We start from the raw sequence: 18,409 nt of genomic DNA on the forward strand, positions 1-18,409 counted from the left end.
AGCTACCGAATTTGACGGGGATAATAGCACGCCCCTCGCACCCCTTTTAACTTGAAGGGGTTTTCGGTAACGCAGCGGATTGAGCATTTGCGCGCCCGACGGGACCTCCACCGTAGCAGCGACCACGGCAGTAACTGCGTTACCTGGAGGCGCACTGGCCAGCAGGGAAGGCAGGAACGACATCCTACGACCCCCTGGCATTTCCAAACAATCCTGGTCGACCCGTATTTTCAGCGGCATCCGGCGCAAGAAATCAGTACCAAGCAAGCATGGGACAGCTAGCGAGCGAGAGATCAACACGGGTCCTGCAGCGGTAATATTCCCGATAGCGATACTCACATCGACCTGACCACAGATACCCATGCTACCCCCATTTGCGGCTACACACGCATCATTAACCCGGCGTATCTGCGACGTGGGAATGGACAACAGATGAAAGATAACATCCGAAATGATGGTGGCAGATGCGCCAGTGTCCACCAAAATACGGACGTCGACGCCCTCGATGGTTCCCCGTACCGTCGATGAGCCCGACGCCGCAGCCACAACCCTACGAGCCAATTTCTTCCACGGTGTAGCAGAGCGTGGAAATGATGCAGAAGAAGGAAAATTATCATTAGGCGTGTAAGAATGAGTGCGAGTGGATGAATGATGTGACACGACCTGCCGGGTGTCCGATTTGTGCCAACTCGCCCGAGGTTGTTGCAGCTCCGCGCCAGGTGGAGGAGATGGAGGTCCCCTCGGCGGAAGAGGCGAAAGCAGAGGTCGGCAGCGGCAGTCGCGGGCGAAATGTCCTCGTCGGCCGCACTTGAAACACGTGGCCGTCGTCGGCCGGCGGTCGGATGACCCGACCCCCGCACGTGGACGGCCTGCGTAGTCACCACGCTGGTCGCGCAGCCGCCGTCCCGGAATCCCGTGCGGAACAGCAGCAGCCAGCACGTCGTCGTCGCCGGAGTCGTCGGAGCAGTGAACAACCCGTCGTGGAGACCACCCCAAGGGCGGCCCGTCGATTTCGGGTTTCCGCGTCCACTCCGCCATCTGGTCCCAGCGCTTGATGTTGAACTTAGCGTCCAGGCAGCGCGCCACCCATCGCGATGCAAGCGGTTCGTGGCCGCATCCCGGTAGCGAAATGTTGAGCTCCTGAGACAGCTCCAGCATACGGGAAAGGATGAGAGGATCCAAATGATCGGCCGTCGCGTCGGTATAAGCAGCCATGGCCAGCGCCATCAACGCCCCCCGATAAGCCAAAGGCGACTCCTCCGATCCTCGGCAACGCGACATAAATTTTCTCGTGGCTGACGTCGGCGGGTCGTAAAATTCCGCCATCTCTGCGAACGCATCTCGCAGCGTCTTCTTCTTGGACGCAGGTATGGAGCGGAAGACCCCCAGAGAAACATCATCAAGCAGTGTAGGTAGCGCTCCCAGCGCCTCCGCCTCCGTCCAATGCACGGATCGAAAGGCCGACTCGAAGCGCCACGTAAAAGCACTCCAATCGCCCCCGGCGACAAATTCTTTAATCTGTGGAAGGCGATGTCCGCGGTGGCAGGCGTGCGCCGCGGGCGTCTCCGACTTCGGATCCCACGCTCCACCCGTCGCAGGCAAAATGGCGTCGGGCGGCCGCGTGGCGGCAGGCGCGCCCAAAATGGCCCCCAACGGCTCCGGTGCAGCCGCCCCGCCCAAAACGTCGGCCTCTTCCCGCGTGGTAGGAGCAATGGCGGACGCCGATTCGTGTGTAGGACCTCTATCCGCGGCGTCAAGCTGCTCCGCTATCTGGCGACCCACGGCTGGTGAGGACGCCACCGCGGTCACCAGACTCAGCAGAATGGCGCGTAACGACTCGATCTGCTCCGCCATCAGCCGCCATCCGTCCTTCGTCCCTGAGGTGGTCGTATCTTCTCCCAGTCGACGCTGAGAGGCGTCGAGGAGAGCAGTAGCAGCAGGCGGCAGAGGAGCTGTAGCCCCCAACAGATCATCTTCGTCCGTCTCGGCCTCTTCCTCCGATGGAGGCTCGGGTGCTTGGACATCTTGACGATCGTCCAAACGGTCGCAGAAGAGCTTCTGACACCAATGTAATAAACCTTCTCGAGACGGCTTCCGGAATCAGTCCTTTTATTTTCCAACTTCCACAGTTACACTCATACACTCCTCGTTGCTGACAGACAACGGAAAGCGGGCAGACACCCAGCTAAGTCCCCACCGCGCACGTGGCACCCGGAGCCCCGTACGCGCGTGACTCCTGCTCTTTTCGTTCCCAGGTCTGCCCCCGACTCCTCTGTCTCTCCTCCTCTTAATCCCTGGGTCACGTGGTACCCCTAAGCCAATCCTCCGTAGTCAGCGTTTACCGTTCCAGATAGTTCCCCGTCATTCCCGGGACCACGCCTCTGATCCGGCCTCCCATTAGCTGAGGCCCCGATCGGCCAGGCCAATCACCCCTGCTAACATACCGTGATCACGCCGAGGCCATGCTCCCTGGCTCACCCCTTATTGGCTACAAAGCGGGACCGGCAAACCAATCCCCACGTGAGCCCTACATGGCTCTTATTACACAATGATTGCTCAATTTGTACTCATCTTCCCGGTTAAAGTTATGTCTGTGTTTATATATCTGGATGGCTTCATGAACACATCTTTGATGGTAGCCCGAAGGTTTGCAGAGTACCTTGGTCTCAGAAAAAAACAATATCGTGTGAGCCCGCAGCGTTCAAGCAGTTATCAGCTACGGCAGAGGTATCGGTTCTGCCGTGTTTCAAATCTGCCTTGTGTTCGCGAACACGGTCCGAGACATGTCGTTTCGTTTCCCCAATGTAACTGCTACCGCAGACACAACTTAGTTTATTTACACCAGGGTATTGCATGTCAGGAATTACATCTTTCACAGATGGGATTAGGTAACAGATGTTGTGTACTGTGTTGAATCGAACCTGAATCTTGTGTTTGTTCAAGATTTTGGAAATCTTTTTGGTAACCACTGCTATGTATGGCAAGGTGATGGTTTTGATTGGGTCCTCAGATGGTTCTCTACCCATGGTTGGGGATACAGCTTTGCAGATTGTGCAGTCCGAATATCCATTCATCCTGAGGGCTTTGCATACGTGCTCCAGTTCACTGGACGGGAAACGCTGTCGTGGACAGTGCTGTGGGGGGGAGAGCCAATTCCAATTGGCCCTCTCCCCTCATGGCGTCTGTGACCACCACAGTGGCTAAATAGGGGCTCTGGACGGGTGCGAGGGGCTGGTAACCCCTCCACCTTCAATAAATTACCACTAGACCACGACTGAAATATCTAACTAATAAGCTTGTGCCGGAGGCCCCCGGAGGGACAGGCGTCTATGACGTCTCCTGGCCAAACCCCATCTGGCGGAGCCAGGAGATTGAATCTTTACCCTCGGGGCTCCTCCAAAAACAACAAAAAGCCACTACGGATGGCCACGTGGAATGTTCGAACGCTCACTGCGGAGCAGAGGCTGCCACTTCTCTGTCGGGAGCTGGACCGGTACCGCCTGGATCTCTGGCATTCAGGAGATCCGGTGGACCGGCTCTGGCTCCTGCCACCATGAGGGGTGGACAGTCCTCTACTCGGGGTAGGAGACTGCCAAACAGGGTGTGGCTCTTCTGAACAAAAAAATGAAGAGGGCGTGGGAGCGTGGCGGTGAGGTGTGGGAAGCTGTAAGCCCCAGGCTACTTTGGGCTCGCCTTCCCATCAACCGGAGGCGAGGAGTAGTGGTCGTGGTTACTTATGCCCCCACCGAAGACGAACATCCGTGGAGGGATGCAGGCAAGGCCGATAAGTCAGATGCCTTCTATGACCTCCTGTCACAGGTGCTGGCTAAAGTGGCCCCTTGGGATAGAGTCATCTTGTTGGGTGACTTCAATGCCCGAGTTGGTCATGACGGTGGCACCTGGTCTGGAGTGATTGGAAGGCATGGGCCAGATCAGCTCGATAACAACGGTAGGAAGCTGCTAGATTTTTGTGCAGCCCATGGGCTTATAATTACCAACACGCTGTTCCGGCATCGGCGCATCCACACAACATCATGGATGCTTGCCGGGTCCAAGCAAGAACATCTTCTGGACTACATAGTGACAGACCAGCGGATGCGAGCCCATGTCTTTGACACCAGGACCTACCGTGGAGCTGATCTGCCCTCTGACCATCGACTAGTCATCTGTAAATTGCACCTGCCATTCTTCCACTCCGGTAGTGGGTGTACACCCAGGACCCCCTTCCAACCAAAGGTGGCCTGGTCTCAGTTGATGAAAGTTGCAAGCGAGAATTCATCAACGCATGAGGCTGGGGTTGGCATCGTCCCCCACTCCTCCTGATGTCGAGGGTAAATGGGCGAACTTTAGGACAGTGCCTCATGCAGCTGCAATGGCTGCTTTGGATACGCGGTCCAGACCTCCCCAGAGACCCTGGCTGAGGAGGTGTTCAGGATGGTTGAGAAAAAGCGACAGGCCCACTCTAATCGTCTACAGCATCCCACGTCAGAGAATGAGGAGGCTTACAGCAGCCTTCGCTCGGAGGTTCGGAGAGCTGTGAGGCACTGCAAGGATGGGTGGTGGTCGCGGGTTGCTGAGGAGATGGAGTCTGCCTCAGTGGCCCGCGATCACAAATCCCTATTTAACTCCATCAAAAAAGTAACGAGCAGCGCCACACCTATTACCATCATTAGGGGAAAAACGGTGATCCAATCTCCAACCCCCAGGAACAGGTTTGCAGATTTGCTGAGCATTTCTGTGAGGTCCTGGGGGAGGGGAAATCCCTCAGCCAGGAAAACATCGTGGCACAAAGTGGGGATAACCCTGCTGAGGCTGCGGTGCCTCATATAAAATATTGGAAGAAGTCACCCCCTGTGAGTGGCTGGCTGAGGTGCCATCTGTTGAGGAAGTACTTAAGGCGATCCAGAGTCTGAGACCAGGAAAGGCACCGGGCAGAGATGATCTCCCAAGTGAAATGCTGAGGGAGGGTGGCGTTTGTGCACAGACTGCCCTACATGACATCATAACAACAGTCTGGACCACTGGACGGGTTCCGCAGGACTAGAAGGATGCCCTGATGGTCCCCCTCTTTAAGGAGGGGTGACCGCACAGACTGTAATAACTACAGGGGCATCTCACTCCTCAGTGTGCCGGGAAAGGTCTTGGCAGGGATTATTCAACATCACCTTGCTAGGCACACTGAGGAGAGGCTTGCGGAGCCTCAATGCGGTTTCAGGAAAGGGCGGTCCTACACAGATGCCATATTTTCTGTCTGTCTGCTACAGCAGAGGTATAGGGAATTCCAACAAGACCTACATCTCTGCTTTATTGACCCGGTCAAGGCCTATCATACCATCAGTAGGCCTGGGCTCTGGGTTGTCCGTCATACTTTCGGAGTCCCTGACCCTCTGCTCACGATCATTAAGGACCTTCATGATGGTGAGCGGGCTCGGGTAAAACTACGTGGCCGGGAGTCAGAGCCATTCTCTGTACACCTTAAGGTGTGACAGGGATGTCCTCTGGCTCCCACATTATTTAACATCTATTTTGACCACGTGGTTCGTGAAGCCTTCAATAGCTGTACCGGGGGAATTTCCATTTGGTACAGATTTAATGGGAGGCTGATCGATGCCCGGGTGCGGTCAAGGGATGGCTCCCTATTGGTCAACCACGTTATGTATGCCGATGAGCAGCAATTGCCAAATCATTTAGAGGAGGAGTTGGAGACGCTGCTACAGAAACTGGGGCGTGTCACTAAGAGGTGGGGCCTTACCATCAGCCCTACCAAAACTAAGCACCTGCCTGGGTATTTTGTACCATCGGATACTCCACCCCCACAACTCCCAATCGGTGATGGGGCAGTTTTGGAGGAAGTGGAGAGTTTCCCATACCTGGGCAGTTTGCTCATGACCGGCTCCGGTTTAACAGCAGAGGTCTCAATCCGATTCAGTCGAGCGGCAATTTCTTTTCATCAGTTACGTAATGCTGTGTGGAAGCTACCTGGTCTGTCGCTCCGCACAAAGCTTCAGGTCTTGTCGGCCATGGTCATTCCCTCCCTTCTCTACGGTTGCGAAACGTGGACCCCCCTAATGGAGCATCTTCGCCGGTTAGAAACATTTAGGCTGGCCTGCCTACGATCCATCCTGGGTTTAACCAGGCTGGATTGTGTGAAGAGCTCACAAATCCTTGACAGATCTTGGCAAAATCCGTCGGTGAGTTCCTCCAGCGGGCAAGGCTGCATTGGCTTGGTCATGTATCCCAAACGCCCAGCCACCGCATGCCTAAACAGCTTTTGTTCGGCCGGATAGAGGGGGCTAAACGGGCGCGGCACGGGCTAGAGAAGAGATGGAGTGATGTGGTACAGGAGGACGTGGAGCTGAGTGGACTTGCCGATGATCGGCCTCGGTGGAGGAGGCTCGTGAAGGACGCTACTGGGCAGTTGGAGGCAGTCGCCCTCCAACAACAACGGAGGGCGGAGGAGCGACGCTCACAACGAGCGGAGCGCCGGGTGGCTAAAGCACGGCAAGTTGGCACAGTAGGGGGCACAGGTGGTGCATCAGCCAGTCATCTCGGTCATCTCAGTCAGTCGACCTGTGGCACCTGGGTCTGCCCCGTGACCTGCCAGTGGGCCTTCGACACTTCACGTGGCCTCAAGGTGCACATGGCCTTGCACAAGCGTCGTGGTGACGTCACCGCTACTTAGTGGCAAATGGCGGTTGTTATTGTTGTGTCTCTCGGTTTGTGTGTCTCTCTGTGTTTGTCTCCCTATATGTCTCTCTCTCTTGTGTGTATGTGTGTCTCTGTGTGTCACTTTGTGTGTATCTCTTTGTGTGTGGGTGTCTTTTTGTGTGTCTCTTTCTCTGGGTGTGTACCTTTGTGTGTGTCTCTCTCTCTGTGCGTGGGTGTGCCTCTCGGTGTGTGTCTCTCCTTCCCTCGATGTGGTGTCGTTTTTTTTCTAAGGAGCTGGATGTCTCACTAGCACAGCCACCGTTGCGTTGGTTCGTTTACATTGACATGCTAATCTCTCACAATACAATAGCCACCTCCTCAGCTCTCGCAGCTCTCCACATCAACCACCCCCCCCATTTCCCCCCCCCAATCTCGGTTCCCATCTTCAGATGTCCCACTCGCTTAGGCACAATCTCTAGCCCCCACCCTCTTGCCCGATGCGGCAACCCCCCTCCCCCCCTCTCGGCTCTATTTCTAAGGACTTGTGTCAGCAGCCTGTTTCTCTATCCCACCTGAGGACGATTGCTTGTGTGGAAATCGAAACGTCATGATCTATTATTTTTTCTACCTACGTAACTTGACCGAAAGAACCAAAGAGTATGGATTCCTGCAGTCACGAAAGCTTCAAATCAAGAGAGTACTCATTTTGCAAGATTTTTACATTGTTTTGCTCCGGTTCAGTATCTTTTCTCTCTTTACCTTGAGGAACAGGAGTTCACTTCAGGTTTGATAGTAATGTGTATATTATTTTTACAGTTGCTAATGTCCATTGTTCACTTTTATGCTTTTCAGGACCCCGACAATAAGGTGGAAATTTGTAGCCATGAACTTTGCACAGGTATTACATTTTAACTCGTAAAAATCCTAACCCAAGTGTGCTGCGTTTACATAACACGCATTTACACTGCATGACATGAAAAGTGCATTTGAAATGTAAGTGTTGTCTCAGTTTCACGTTGTATATGTCCACAGGTGCTCGGATGCCTGTTCTACGCTTACTACGTCTTTGTAAGACTGTGCATTCCACTGTTCAGAAACTTTGGCAAGGAGCCTTTGAGCATACGGGTGCTGGTGTTGAACATGTTTAACTGCACCTTGCCTGGTGAGTTCAGTTGCTGTGGATGCAGAACAAACTGCCTATTGAGTGGATGACACGGTATTGGTGATTTAGTAGTGCCAGAGCAATGCATGGAGTAATAACAATTCTTAGGACCACGATACACGCATAAAATCGCGCATGTGAGAATGTACGCTTTTTTTTCATTTGAGTGGCCAGTGGGGATCGGAGGGAGGCGGTAAATCATTCCACCCCGAGTGATTAGTCTGGTCATAAGATTTCCTTACTCAAATTTTGTAACGAAAAAATATATTTGGAAATTTATGGTAAATGGCTGTAATATTGTGATTTGTAATGCAACTGTCTATTTTTTTCAGGTGTTCTTATTTTGCTTTTAGCCTTCTTTGCCTTCCTGCACTGCTGGCTCAATGCCTTTGCGGAGATGCTACGGTTTGCGGACCGTATGTTTTATCAGGTCAGGGATACAATAAAATACTCATCTATGTCATTGCTTTTCTGTTCTTTTATTCTAATGCTTCATTTACACGTTTTATAATTCCTGCTAGTTTAGTGAGGCATAGTGCTATCAAGGCACTTCAGCAAGAGCCATTAAATTATTGAATAGCCACAATTTGTGAAAACATTTTCCCAGAGTGGCTTATCCATTTCAGTGATTTAAAAAGCGAAATTATATCAGAACTTTATAAACTGTTGTCACCTCATATTATTGGTTCTTTCGGTAAACTCATGTAGAAGGGAAATAATAGAATAATAAAAATAAGACAAACTTCTCACGACGTTTCGATTGCAGCACAAGCAATCATGAGGTGTGAAAACCACAGCAATACAATTTTACACACTAAACTAGCAGGAAATATAAAAAGTGTAAACTTTTCTTGCTGTGGTTTTCACACCTGATGATGATTGCTTGTGTTGCAATCGAAACGTCGTGAGAATTTAATTGTTTTATTATTTCCCTTCTACATGAGTTTACCGAAAGAACCAATAATATGAATCCCTGCAGTCGCGAAAGCTTTAAAGCAAAATTTGTTGTCACTTCAATCAAATTTTTGCTCCTCAGACTGGGAAAGATGCATGTGGGAATTATTTACCCTACTCATTGTTGCGTACATGCATGAAGTACAATTGATGTGAAATATCTTCTCGCAGAAGTTCAGGACTCCTATTATTATGTTACTAAACATAAATGTGACAAACGAGGATGGCTAGGTTGGTAACAATTACTGCACCAGTCTCGACACAAAGCTAATACTTTCATTGTGGAATTGCAGGGGCTAACTTTGGGGGGAAAAATACAGTTCATTAACCATGGGTTGTGAAAACATGTTCTGCTGCAGGACTGGTGGAATTCCACTTCATTCGCCAACTATTACCGCACGTGGAATGTGGTGGTTCATGACTGGCTGTATTATTATACCTACCGGGATTTCCGCTGGGTGAGCCAAAAAAATGTATTCAATAACTAGTAATTCCCCCTCTATATTTTACACTCAGTATTACATTTCAATGTGGTATTGAAAAAAATATAGCATTCGTTTGAAATAAAGAGCAATGCAATTGCAATACATTTTTTTAGCTGTGGCTGTTACCGATATCTGTGTGTATTGCAGGCTTTCAGCGGGCGATTTAAGGCGGCGGCCATGTTTTCAGTGTTTTCGCTCTCGGCCGTTGTCCACGAGTACGTGCTCACGGTCTGCCTCGGCTTCTTTTACCCCGTCATGTTCGTACTCTTCTTTGGATTTGGCAGTAAGTTTTTTCTGCTCATTTCATTTGTGCATGCATCAAAGTACATCACCAGCGTGTCCGTAAAATTGACGAGGGCCGATGGCGCGGTTTAGTTGCTTTCCTTGGTCGTATTCCTTGGTCGTAGGTTTCTTTAAGGGAACCAATAGGCTCATTTTATTTCTACGGCTTGAGAGACGATCAGCCCCCGTATTGTCCACCTGCCTCAATACGCTTCACGTGTTGTTTTCATGATAACTGAAAAACTAAAACTAATTGTTATGAAACTTGACATATTGCCTACTAATATAAATGCCCAGATTTATAGTTTTTTGGGGAGAAAAAATTATGTCGTGCTTTGTACCAGCGCATACGACGTAATACTGTACACCTGGGTGTAAGCGTGCATGCCTAATGTGAGCGTAAATATGCACGTTGTATAATCATTCGTATATTATTAATACTGTTGAATATTCTAAGAAAATGAATGCTTCTTTTTGAGACTAGTTAAATGATGCTTCTATCATTAAATCAGTTCTATCAAGAGCCAGTGTAATGGTCTTATAGTTTCAATTTGGCCAGCGTCTCCTACCATTTCTTGGTAGACAAAGCAAGCTATATGCTTGCGTTTCCTGGCATTGTTTTTGGCTTCTTCTGCAAGAACCCTCACCCATATTGCTTTTTTTCACTTGCCACACCTCAACCGCAATGATTTATATTGTAAGCTCACATAATGAAAACGTGTAATAATTACCCATTGTTGAAATTTGTCACGGGAATGTTTTCTTGTATTCAAACAATATCCTCTGATTGGTGTATTCTTGTAATCCACTGAAAGTTGTTGCCCACATTGTATTTTGTGTTGTGATTCGTGGATTTACTGTTCAAACAATTGGTCTCATCAGCTTTCATCTTAAAGAGTGCAGGCAAACAGATTGACATAATTGTCATTTACACTTGAATTGCACTTAAAATAGAGATACATTACAATTGTACTGTATGCAGAGTATCATGGCCTGAAGGGAAATTTTCAGCTTTAGAAATAATTGGGTGGCAAGTGTCAAGTTAATTAGAAGAGAGCGGGTTATTGTGTGGCTACTACAGATTTTCCCTGGAGTGCTTAGGCGCAGGTGACTGTGCTTCCCTCATGAGACTAGTTATGATGCTACAGTGTGTTGATACATGCGGGCATCTGTAGCGTAAATAGCACCGTAACATGTACGTACCTTGTGTCCATTCTCACTCAAAGCGATCCAAAAATAGACACTTGATTTAACGATGTGTAGATTCGTTAGTTGACTACCCCATGTTTTGTACGTTTCGTCTCAACTATTTTTTTCAGTAAGGTAATCAAGTCTATGTTTGATGTTGTTCACTTCGTAGTCTTTAATGGAATCACATTAAGCTTTTAAACCACAGAAATCAGAAATTCAGTGATCGTAACTTGAGTGTTTTAGAGGGTTATAGATGGGCATGCTATTCTTCTCATGTTAAAAGGGGATGTCATTCGGTTATTTTCTGGGTCTTTGCATATCATAGATGGCTTACCCTGACAGCTGGTCACTGGCCTTGGTATTGCTATTTTGGGACAAACCATTTAGAAGAATTGAAAAGATTAAGTGATGAATATATTGGGATTAATTTGACACGAGGGATTACAGTGCTTGAAAGTGGAAGGCCCCTATTACAAGCACAGAATTATTGCATGAGGATGGTCTGGGCTTTGGAGAATCAGGCATACAAAGAAAGATTAAATCGTTTTAATTGTTTACTGCATATTCATATTACTGTATTTGATTCCATGAATTTATGGCAATGTAAACCATACCTGGGAGTAATTTTTTTTTTAAACAGTGTAGCTTAAAAAAAAATATCAACGTCATATAGACGTGCTTTTGATATTTTGGCGTCACAGCCCAAGATCATTGCAATGAGTCGAGCTATACCTGTGACATGTCCGTCACAATCTGATAAATTGCATTAACTATGGCTTCCACCTTTCCTACTCCCTTAATCCCAGCATAACAGTTGATGTTACAAAAAACTAGGGCACCATTTTCACCGTTTCTGTAAGATTATTAAATGAATAAAGGTCGTTAAGTGTAATATTAACTACACAAAGTTGTGGTTCTGTATTTCTTTCGTATAAAAGACATTTTTTGTGTCTGTCTGTCTGTGGCCGACATTTGCGAGGGATTTGGCTCGCAAACGGTGGGGTTTACGTTTTAAAAAAGTACCCAGATAGCACACCATAAGCCCCGTGGTGAGCCAGCGCTATTCCGATTTCGCGTCTGTCACCTTTAAAGTATTTTTAGTGCTGTTTTTGGTTATTCATTTATTATGTCGCGCCTCCGAAGCGTGCGCCAAAGCACGCATCTGCGCATGCTCGTCCCTACCAAGTCACACACGTTCGGTGGGTGGGACGGTGGGCAATTCTCATTCGTGTGGACACTGCAAGGTAACACATACATTTACAGCTCTCTTCAAACATTTATTACCATGACTGTTTACTCATTACTATTCCTGTTTAATGACAGGGATTAACCAATGTTTGATGATAGTTACCCTAAGTAACACGATTTTTCTCCCTGAGTACTAAGTGCTACTTGAAAATTGTTATATACAAATGGCCATTATTCCCCACAAACTTTGCTTTAGCGACCATGTCTTTATGTGAGGGAATGACACTTATGCACACGTTTTCTCTTTTAAAATAGGTACATTTCTAAATATCACTGTCCTGCTCACAAAAACAAGTTTGAGGGGAATAATAGCCTTTTTCTGTACTTGGAGGCATAAGCAGCCACGTCATATCACTTACTGCACAGGGACAAAACAAAAATATACTGATAGCTATTATGTCTTCATTCTCACATATTTACACTTGCCCCCTCAGTACGGGGGTTATGTCAATTACGCTTGATTGGTGCGGATCTGCTCATAGTTACAGGTATGATCGGGTGATACAGGTAGGAACAGTTCCACACTGCCCACCAGGGATTATTTGTCTGTCTGTCGTACATGGCCCCGCCCCACCAGAGCCCTCCCATTGGCTCGGGGGCGCCGACCAATGGGAGCGGTGGGTTGAGGTTGGTAGAGGGGGGGGTTAGTGGTGGGGGGAGGGGCACCGCTGTGACTCGGGACAATGAGGAGATGGGCGATGTATAATTCACAAAATTAAACTGGGGGAGGGTGGCTCCATTCATAAAATGGAAGCCTTGAAAAGAAAAAAGCGGATCTTTTTGCCTCGTGTTTCTCTCAACATTCCCAGCCTTAAGGTGATTCAGTTGGGGGTGGGAGAGGTGGGGCTGGGTGGAGAGGGGAGGGTGGGGCTGGGTGGGGAGAGGAGGGTGGGGCTGGTCACCCCGTGGTGCCCTTGTAAAACTCAACGTTTAACCTACACACTACACTATACACGACACGATACACTACACTTATACAGGTAGGAACAACAGCTTCCACTGCCTACCAGGGATTATTTGTCTGTCGTGCACGAATGCGCTGGCCAACCAAGTTCCTACCTGCCCACTCCGAAGGAACCTGTTTTATTATTCGTTGACTTTCATTTATTTGCTTCTTTTGCTCGTGGGAAATGTTTGCACTAAATGCCGGAACACACTCGTCGTCGCCATTAATTACTTCCTTATTATATACGCGTATATTTCCCCTCTCCCTTGCTTATTTCGCTAAAGTCACGTAGATAGACAACTATTATTTAAAAACTTAGTAAATGTAAACGTAATAGTGTGCGTGTGTACGTCGATGTGTGTGTGTGAGTCCATATATGTGTGTGCGTTGTGTTTGTGAGTCAGTGTGTGTGTGACAGTCACTGTTTCTGTGTGTAAGTGTGTGTGTCAGGTGCTATGTGTGTGCGTGTGTAAGTCGATGTGTGTGTAAGTCCATGTATGTGTGTGTGGGTCGATTGTGTGTCTTCGAACCCGACGACCCGAGTTCGATTCCCGCTCATGGTCAACACCAGTGACGATTATCTGAACCGGTCCTGGGCCTCCCCTAGGTCGACTCAGCCTCAAATGAGTACCTGGTGTGGTGTGTAAACATTGCCACTGGGGAGACAAAGGTGGCTGGGCGTGATGTTGGCCACCCACCCCCTCATGTACCGTTCCAGCCTTCATAGGTGCTCGCTAACAGCACTTGCCCCAACATTCTGTTAAGGCTATACGGAGGATCTTTGTAAGTCGATGTGTGTGTGTCTTTTTCGCCCAGGCAACGCCGGGTACTTCCAGCTAGTGTAGCTATACCAGGAGTATTAACGTTTATATTTATTTGTATATGGAAATGACGAATACAAAAGTAGAAAGTGTTTTGTGATACTGCGTTGGCAGTGGTGCACGAGCACAGTTAACAAAACACCTCACATTTGTCAATGGAACTGCCTTAAAAGGAAAATAAATATGTAACAGCATGTTTTTGGGCAATGGCCTTACATTGCACACATGCAAAGGACATGTTTTTGTTTTTTTATAGTCACTTTTCGTGTTCTAATTTTAACTCAAATGTTGTGACAAACATACCATGTGTATATGGATACTGGTTAATAACATTGATAGCGATGACAGGGGCATGTTAAATGTGTATTCACGTAGACCATTTTGAAAGCAAACGTACTTATAATAGGTGTCCAACCTATTTAACACGAAGTGCATTACAGTGTTAAAAGGCAGTACTATTTTAGCTTTATTTACAGATACACAGCAGCTCATTGTAGGACAGGGCCTGAGCAAACAGCCACATTGATTTTAGGGAACTTTGATTTGTATGAAATTAAACATGTGTTCATATCTTCAAGTAAAAAAAATAAACATGCCGAATGTGTATTTTGACAAGGATCAAATGATGTAGTTTAAAACAAAGTTTGGTCACGCAGTTGAAATATCAAAGTTGTACTTCACCTTTGTAAATTAAACATTTCACCATAAAAGTTGGAAAATATGGGTCTTGTTTGACCATACTTCATATTGATCAGTGCTGGTTCGTGAAGGCAGCATCCCAGGACCGGTTCTAATATCACTCGCCACTGATGTTAGCCATGGCTGGGTATTAAACGCGCACCTCCCTCTTCATAGTGCACAAACCACTGTGCCACTGCTCCACCTGCCATTTTAGGTAAACCGTTGTACACAGCATATCACTCACGTCCAAATGCAAAATAGAGTTAAGGCTAGGGGTTCAAAGTCTTTGGTATGTCTTGATGATTTTATTGTACCAATTAAGCCCTGGGTGAAGCAGAATGATAAAGCCTTTTATATGTAATGTAAAACAAATCTCATTGTGATTGCTTTTTTTATAAACAGGCAACCCTGACGTCCTTTGGGTGTGAGCAGCCATCCATCCCTCCCTTCACTAAGCCAGCAAAACGTGTTTATATGACAGTGAAAGTACCCATCATTGAACCACCACAACATTCCCACCTCTCCATCCCTGGGTGCCCCTTTCTTGTGGCACAACCCACAGGACCCCCCCACCAACCCGCATATCCCCCAAGTCGCACCCCCCTCCTTCTGAACTCCTTCTCACGTGCGTGCACCCCCCACCCAGCCATGCTTCCCTCACCCACCCGCGTGCTGGCAACCTGCACGGCTCCTCCCCTCTGCACGCTGGGCGGTGCATGGCTACCAACCACTGAGAACACGTGCTGGGCAGCGCGTAACCATCCAGAAAAACTTGTTTATAATATAGTATATGATAGCACTGCCCATGCATTTGCGTGGGATCCATGGCCAGGGTGGAGGGTGGGTGGGGGGAGGCATATGACGTAAGCATGTACGAACACAGCGCTGCTAGATGTGGGTGACAAAATAATGAGTGTCACTTTTCCCTGCCAATGCGCTAGCTATTCAGATTTTTATAATATAGTACTAGCGGGAAGTACCCGGTGTTGCCCAGGCGAAAAATATATTTTAAAACTTCTCTTAAAAACCTTACATATACATACACAGATACTAAGCTTTTGTGAAAGCCCGGTGGACCGTTTGTCCATTTCTCCACAAACAAAATTATAAGAGTCTTGCAGAAGTCCAAACAGTTATAGAAAGTGGGAGGTAAATAGTTGATATTAAAGGTTTCCGAAAATTGTCGACCCCCCCCCTTAAAAAATATTTTAACCTCAGCGGAGGTATATATACGTACACACCCTACATACAACAGAGTAAGTAGTATTAGCTATGTGGTTGTATTTACTGACTGTACAGTAGTATCTACTGGGCCAGTAGTAGCTACTGACTGTATAGTAGTATTTACTGACTGTAGTAGTAACTACTGACCGTAGTAGTATCTACTGGCCCTACATTAGTATCTACCGACTTGGTAGTAGTAACTACTAACTCTATAGAAGTATCTGCTCACTCTATAGTAGTATCCAGTGACTATAATAGTAACTACTAACTCTATAGCAGTATCTACTGACCAGAATGCAGTAGCTACTGACCGTAGTTGTATCTACTGCCTGTATAGTAGTATCTACTGACTAGCAGTATTTGCTGACCGTAGTGGTATATACTGTCTCTACCAACTCGATAGCAGTATCTACTATCACTACAGTGACATACCGACTGTGGTGTTACCTACTATCACTATAGCAGTGCATTACCGACTGGTAGTACCTGCTATGATTACAGCAGTACATACTGACTGTGGTGGTACCTGTTATCACTACAGCAGTACATGCTGACTATAGCAGTATATATCGACTCTATAGCACAAAATACTAACCTGACAGTGCCGTGGTGAGGCCTCATCCCGTGCAGAGCCCCCAGCCTCACCTATATTGCCCAGCCGGCCGAGGTGGCACCTTGGCAGGCTGGGGGCTGGGCCGCTACACCCGCCCCCCCACCATCCCCCCTCCTGCGCTACAATAACAGTATCTAAGCACTATAATATTAGTATCTACCGACCCTATAGTAGTAAGTGCACACATTGGGGTGGGGAGGGGGAGAAGAGGACATGACACTTTGATGAATTTTCCTCAGCGTTGTGTGTATTTTTTTTGCATTTTGACCGCGAATGAGAAATCCCCTCCACCGATGACGCGTGTGCGTTGCTAGGGGCAACCTCCAGGCAAAACGGAATAGTGCTGGCTCACCACGGGGATAACGGCGTGGTACCTGGCTACTGTTTTTTAAACATGAACCCCACGGTTTGCGAGCCAAATCCTTCGCAATTTCATGTACACAGACAGACGGACGGACAAAGACACAAACAATTAAGTTTATAAGTAAGATGATATGACAAGGATTACCATAAGGCCACCTGCATACTTTGGTAACATGGCATTTTATAAATTAGAAGTTAATGCTAACGGTATAGTCGTATAGCTAGACAAGCCTTAAACTGAGCTTTTGAGTGTTTTCTTTTAGACCATGCCTGAATGTTATTTCTATTTGGTATGCAACCGTTGTATGTAAAAAATGCCATCAAAATAGCCATGAAGGAAAAGTATGTAATTATTTAATTAACCCTACTTATGATCAATTCTATTAAACCGTTTACTTGCTGAAGCACGTTAAATTCAATGTACAAAAATATGACTTGGCTATTTATACTTCAAAGGCATTGAGCCCAACGAAAATTATTTGCAATGAACCTAGGCTGACTTCATAGGTGGGTGAGCGACTTCAAAGGCATCGTGTATTTTAATACGGCTCAACATACTATTTAGTTTTACAATTTTAACACATTTAACATGTATTGTATTACATCACAGCTTACCGTTTGGTGCAAATATGAAAATATTATTGCTCTTGGTAAATTACATTTTAAAGTAATGTGCAATTGGGCCTTCCATGCTGTTGGGACAGGATTCATGGTAGGCAGACATGTTAAAAGTGGCAGAGTATGCAATGGTAGGGGAATGCAGAGAGGGGTTGGGGTAAATTTCAGAGCAAGGGGCAGGGGATGGCTAAGAATAGCAACACTGTCAATGCATGGTGCGGAGAATCACGACAGACAGCTCTAGGTACATGGCTTTCCCACTGTGGAAGCCGCTGTAAGTATTCTCTGCCCAGGAGCCAGTTTCCACAGGGAGGGGTAATTTGGCAAATAGGTTAGACTGAGTGTAATATGAAAGGGCACGTACAGTGAGGGAAAAAAGTATTTGATCCCCTGCTAATTTTGTACGTTTGCCCACTGACAAAGAAATTATCAGTCTATAATTTTAATGGTAGGTTTATTTGAACAGTGAGAGACAGAATAACAACAACAAAATCCAGAAAAACGCATGTCAAAAATGTTATAAATTGATTTCCATTTTAATGAGGGAAATAAGTATTTGACCCCCTCTCAATCAGAAAGATTTCTGGCTCCCAGGTGTCTTTTATACAGATAACAGGCTGAGATTAGGAGCACACTCCTAAAGGGAGTGCTCCTAATCTCAGCTTGTTACCTGTAATGCGGGCGTAAGCGACCTTCCGGATGTGACGTCACGGGGGGTGGAGTCATGTGACGTGGGTGGAAGGTTCGGGTCCTTAAGCGGGTAAACCGGAAGGGGAAGAGTCGGGGTGTGAGCGGAAAAGAGTGAGGCCACGCGGGCGGGTGAGAAGAGGGGGGGGCACCGACGGCTATCGGGAGCCAACCCCGAAGACAAGAGGAAGCTGTGGAGTGGTGTGCAGCTGCAGAGGAGACAGCCAGAAGGGCTGCGTGTTAGAGGCAGCGGTGTGGCTGCCAGGAGGAGCTGCGGAGAGAGGGGGAGACAGCACGAAGCTGTCAGAGCTGTGGAGAGAGAGGAGTTGCAGCGAGTACAGCCAAGGGGGGCTGTGTGAGAGAAACAGCAGCGGGGCTTCTGTTGTGGATCGGGCCGACATTGGAGTCAGCACCGTGGAGAAGCTACAGAGTAAAGACAGCCGTGTGGGTGTACAGCACGAACCGAATAAAGGACACTGAGCCAGA

General features: G+C 47.6%; 1 protein-coding gene across 3 annotated transcripts in view; it reads left to right on the forward strand.

The window, feature by feature from the left end:
- The window catches only part of SOAT1 (sterol O-acyltransferase 1), a 50,586-nt gene that overhangs the window by 21,915 nt on the left and 10,262 nt on the right, over window positions 1-18,409 (forward strand). For all 3 annotated transcript variants that reach the window (XM_078857554.1, XM_078857562.1, XM_078857544.1), the window contains exons 9-13: window positions 7,501-7,546; window positions 7,681-7,810; window positions 8,143-8,240; window positions 9,124-9,222; window positions 9,397-9,532. In XM_078857554.1, coding sequence (XP_078713680.1) covers window positions 7,501-7,546; window positions 7,681-7,810; window positions 8,143-8,240; window positions 9,124-9,222; window positions 9,397-9,532 — 509 coding nt within the window. The remainder of the gene's footprint in view (window positions 1-7,500; window positions 7,547-7,680; window positions 7,811-8,142; window positions 8,241-9,123; window positions 9,223-9,396; window positions 9,533-18,409) is intronic.

The sequence above is a fragment of the Lampetra fluviatilis genome, chromosome 1, assembly GCF_964198595.1.
Source record: "Lampetra fluviatilis chromosome 1, kcLamFluv1.1, whole genome shotgun sequence".
In the NCBI taxonomy this organism is placed as follows: Eukaryota; Metazoa; Chordata; class Hyperoartia; order Petromyzontiformes; family Petromyzontidae; genus Lampetra; species Lampetra fluviatilis.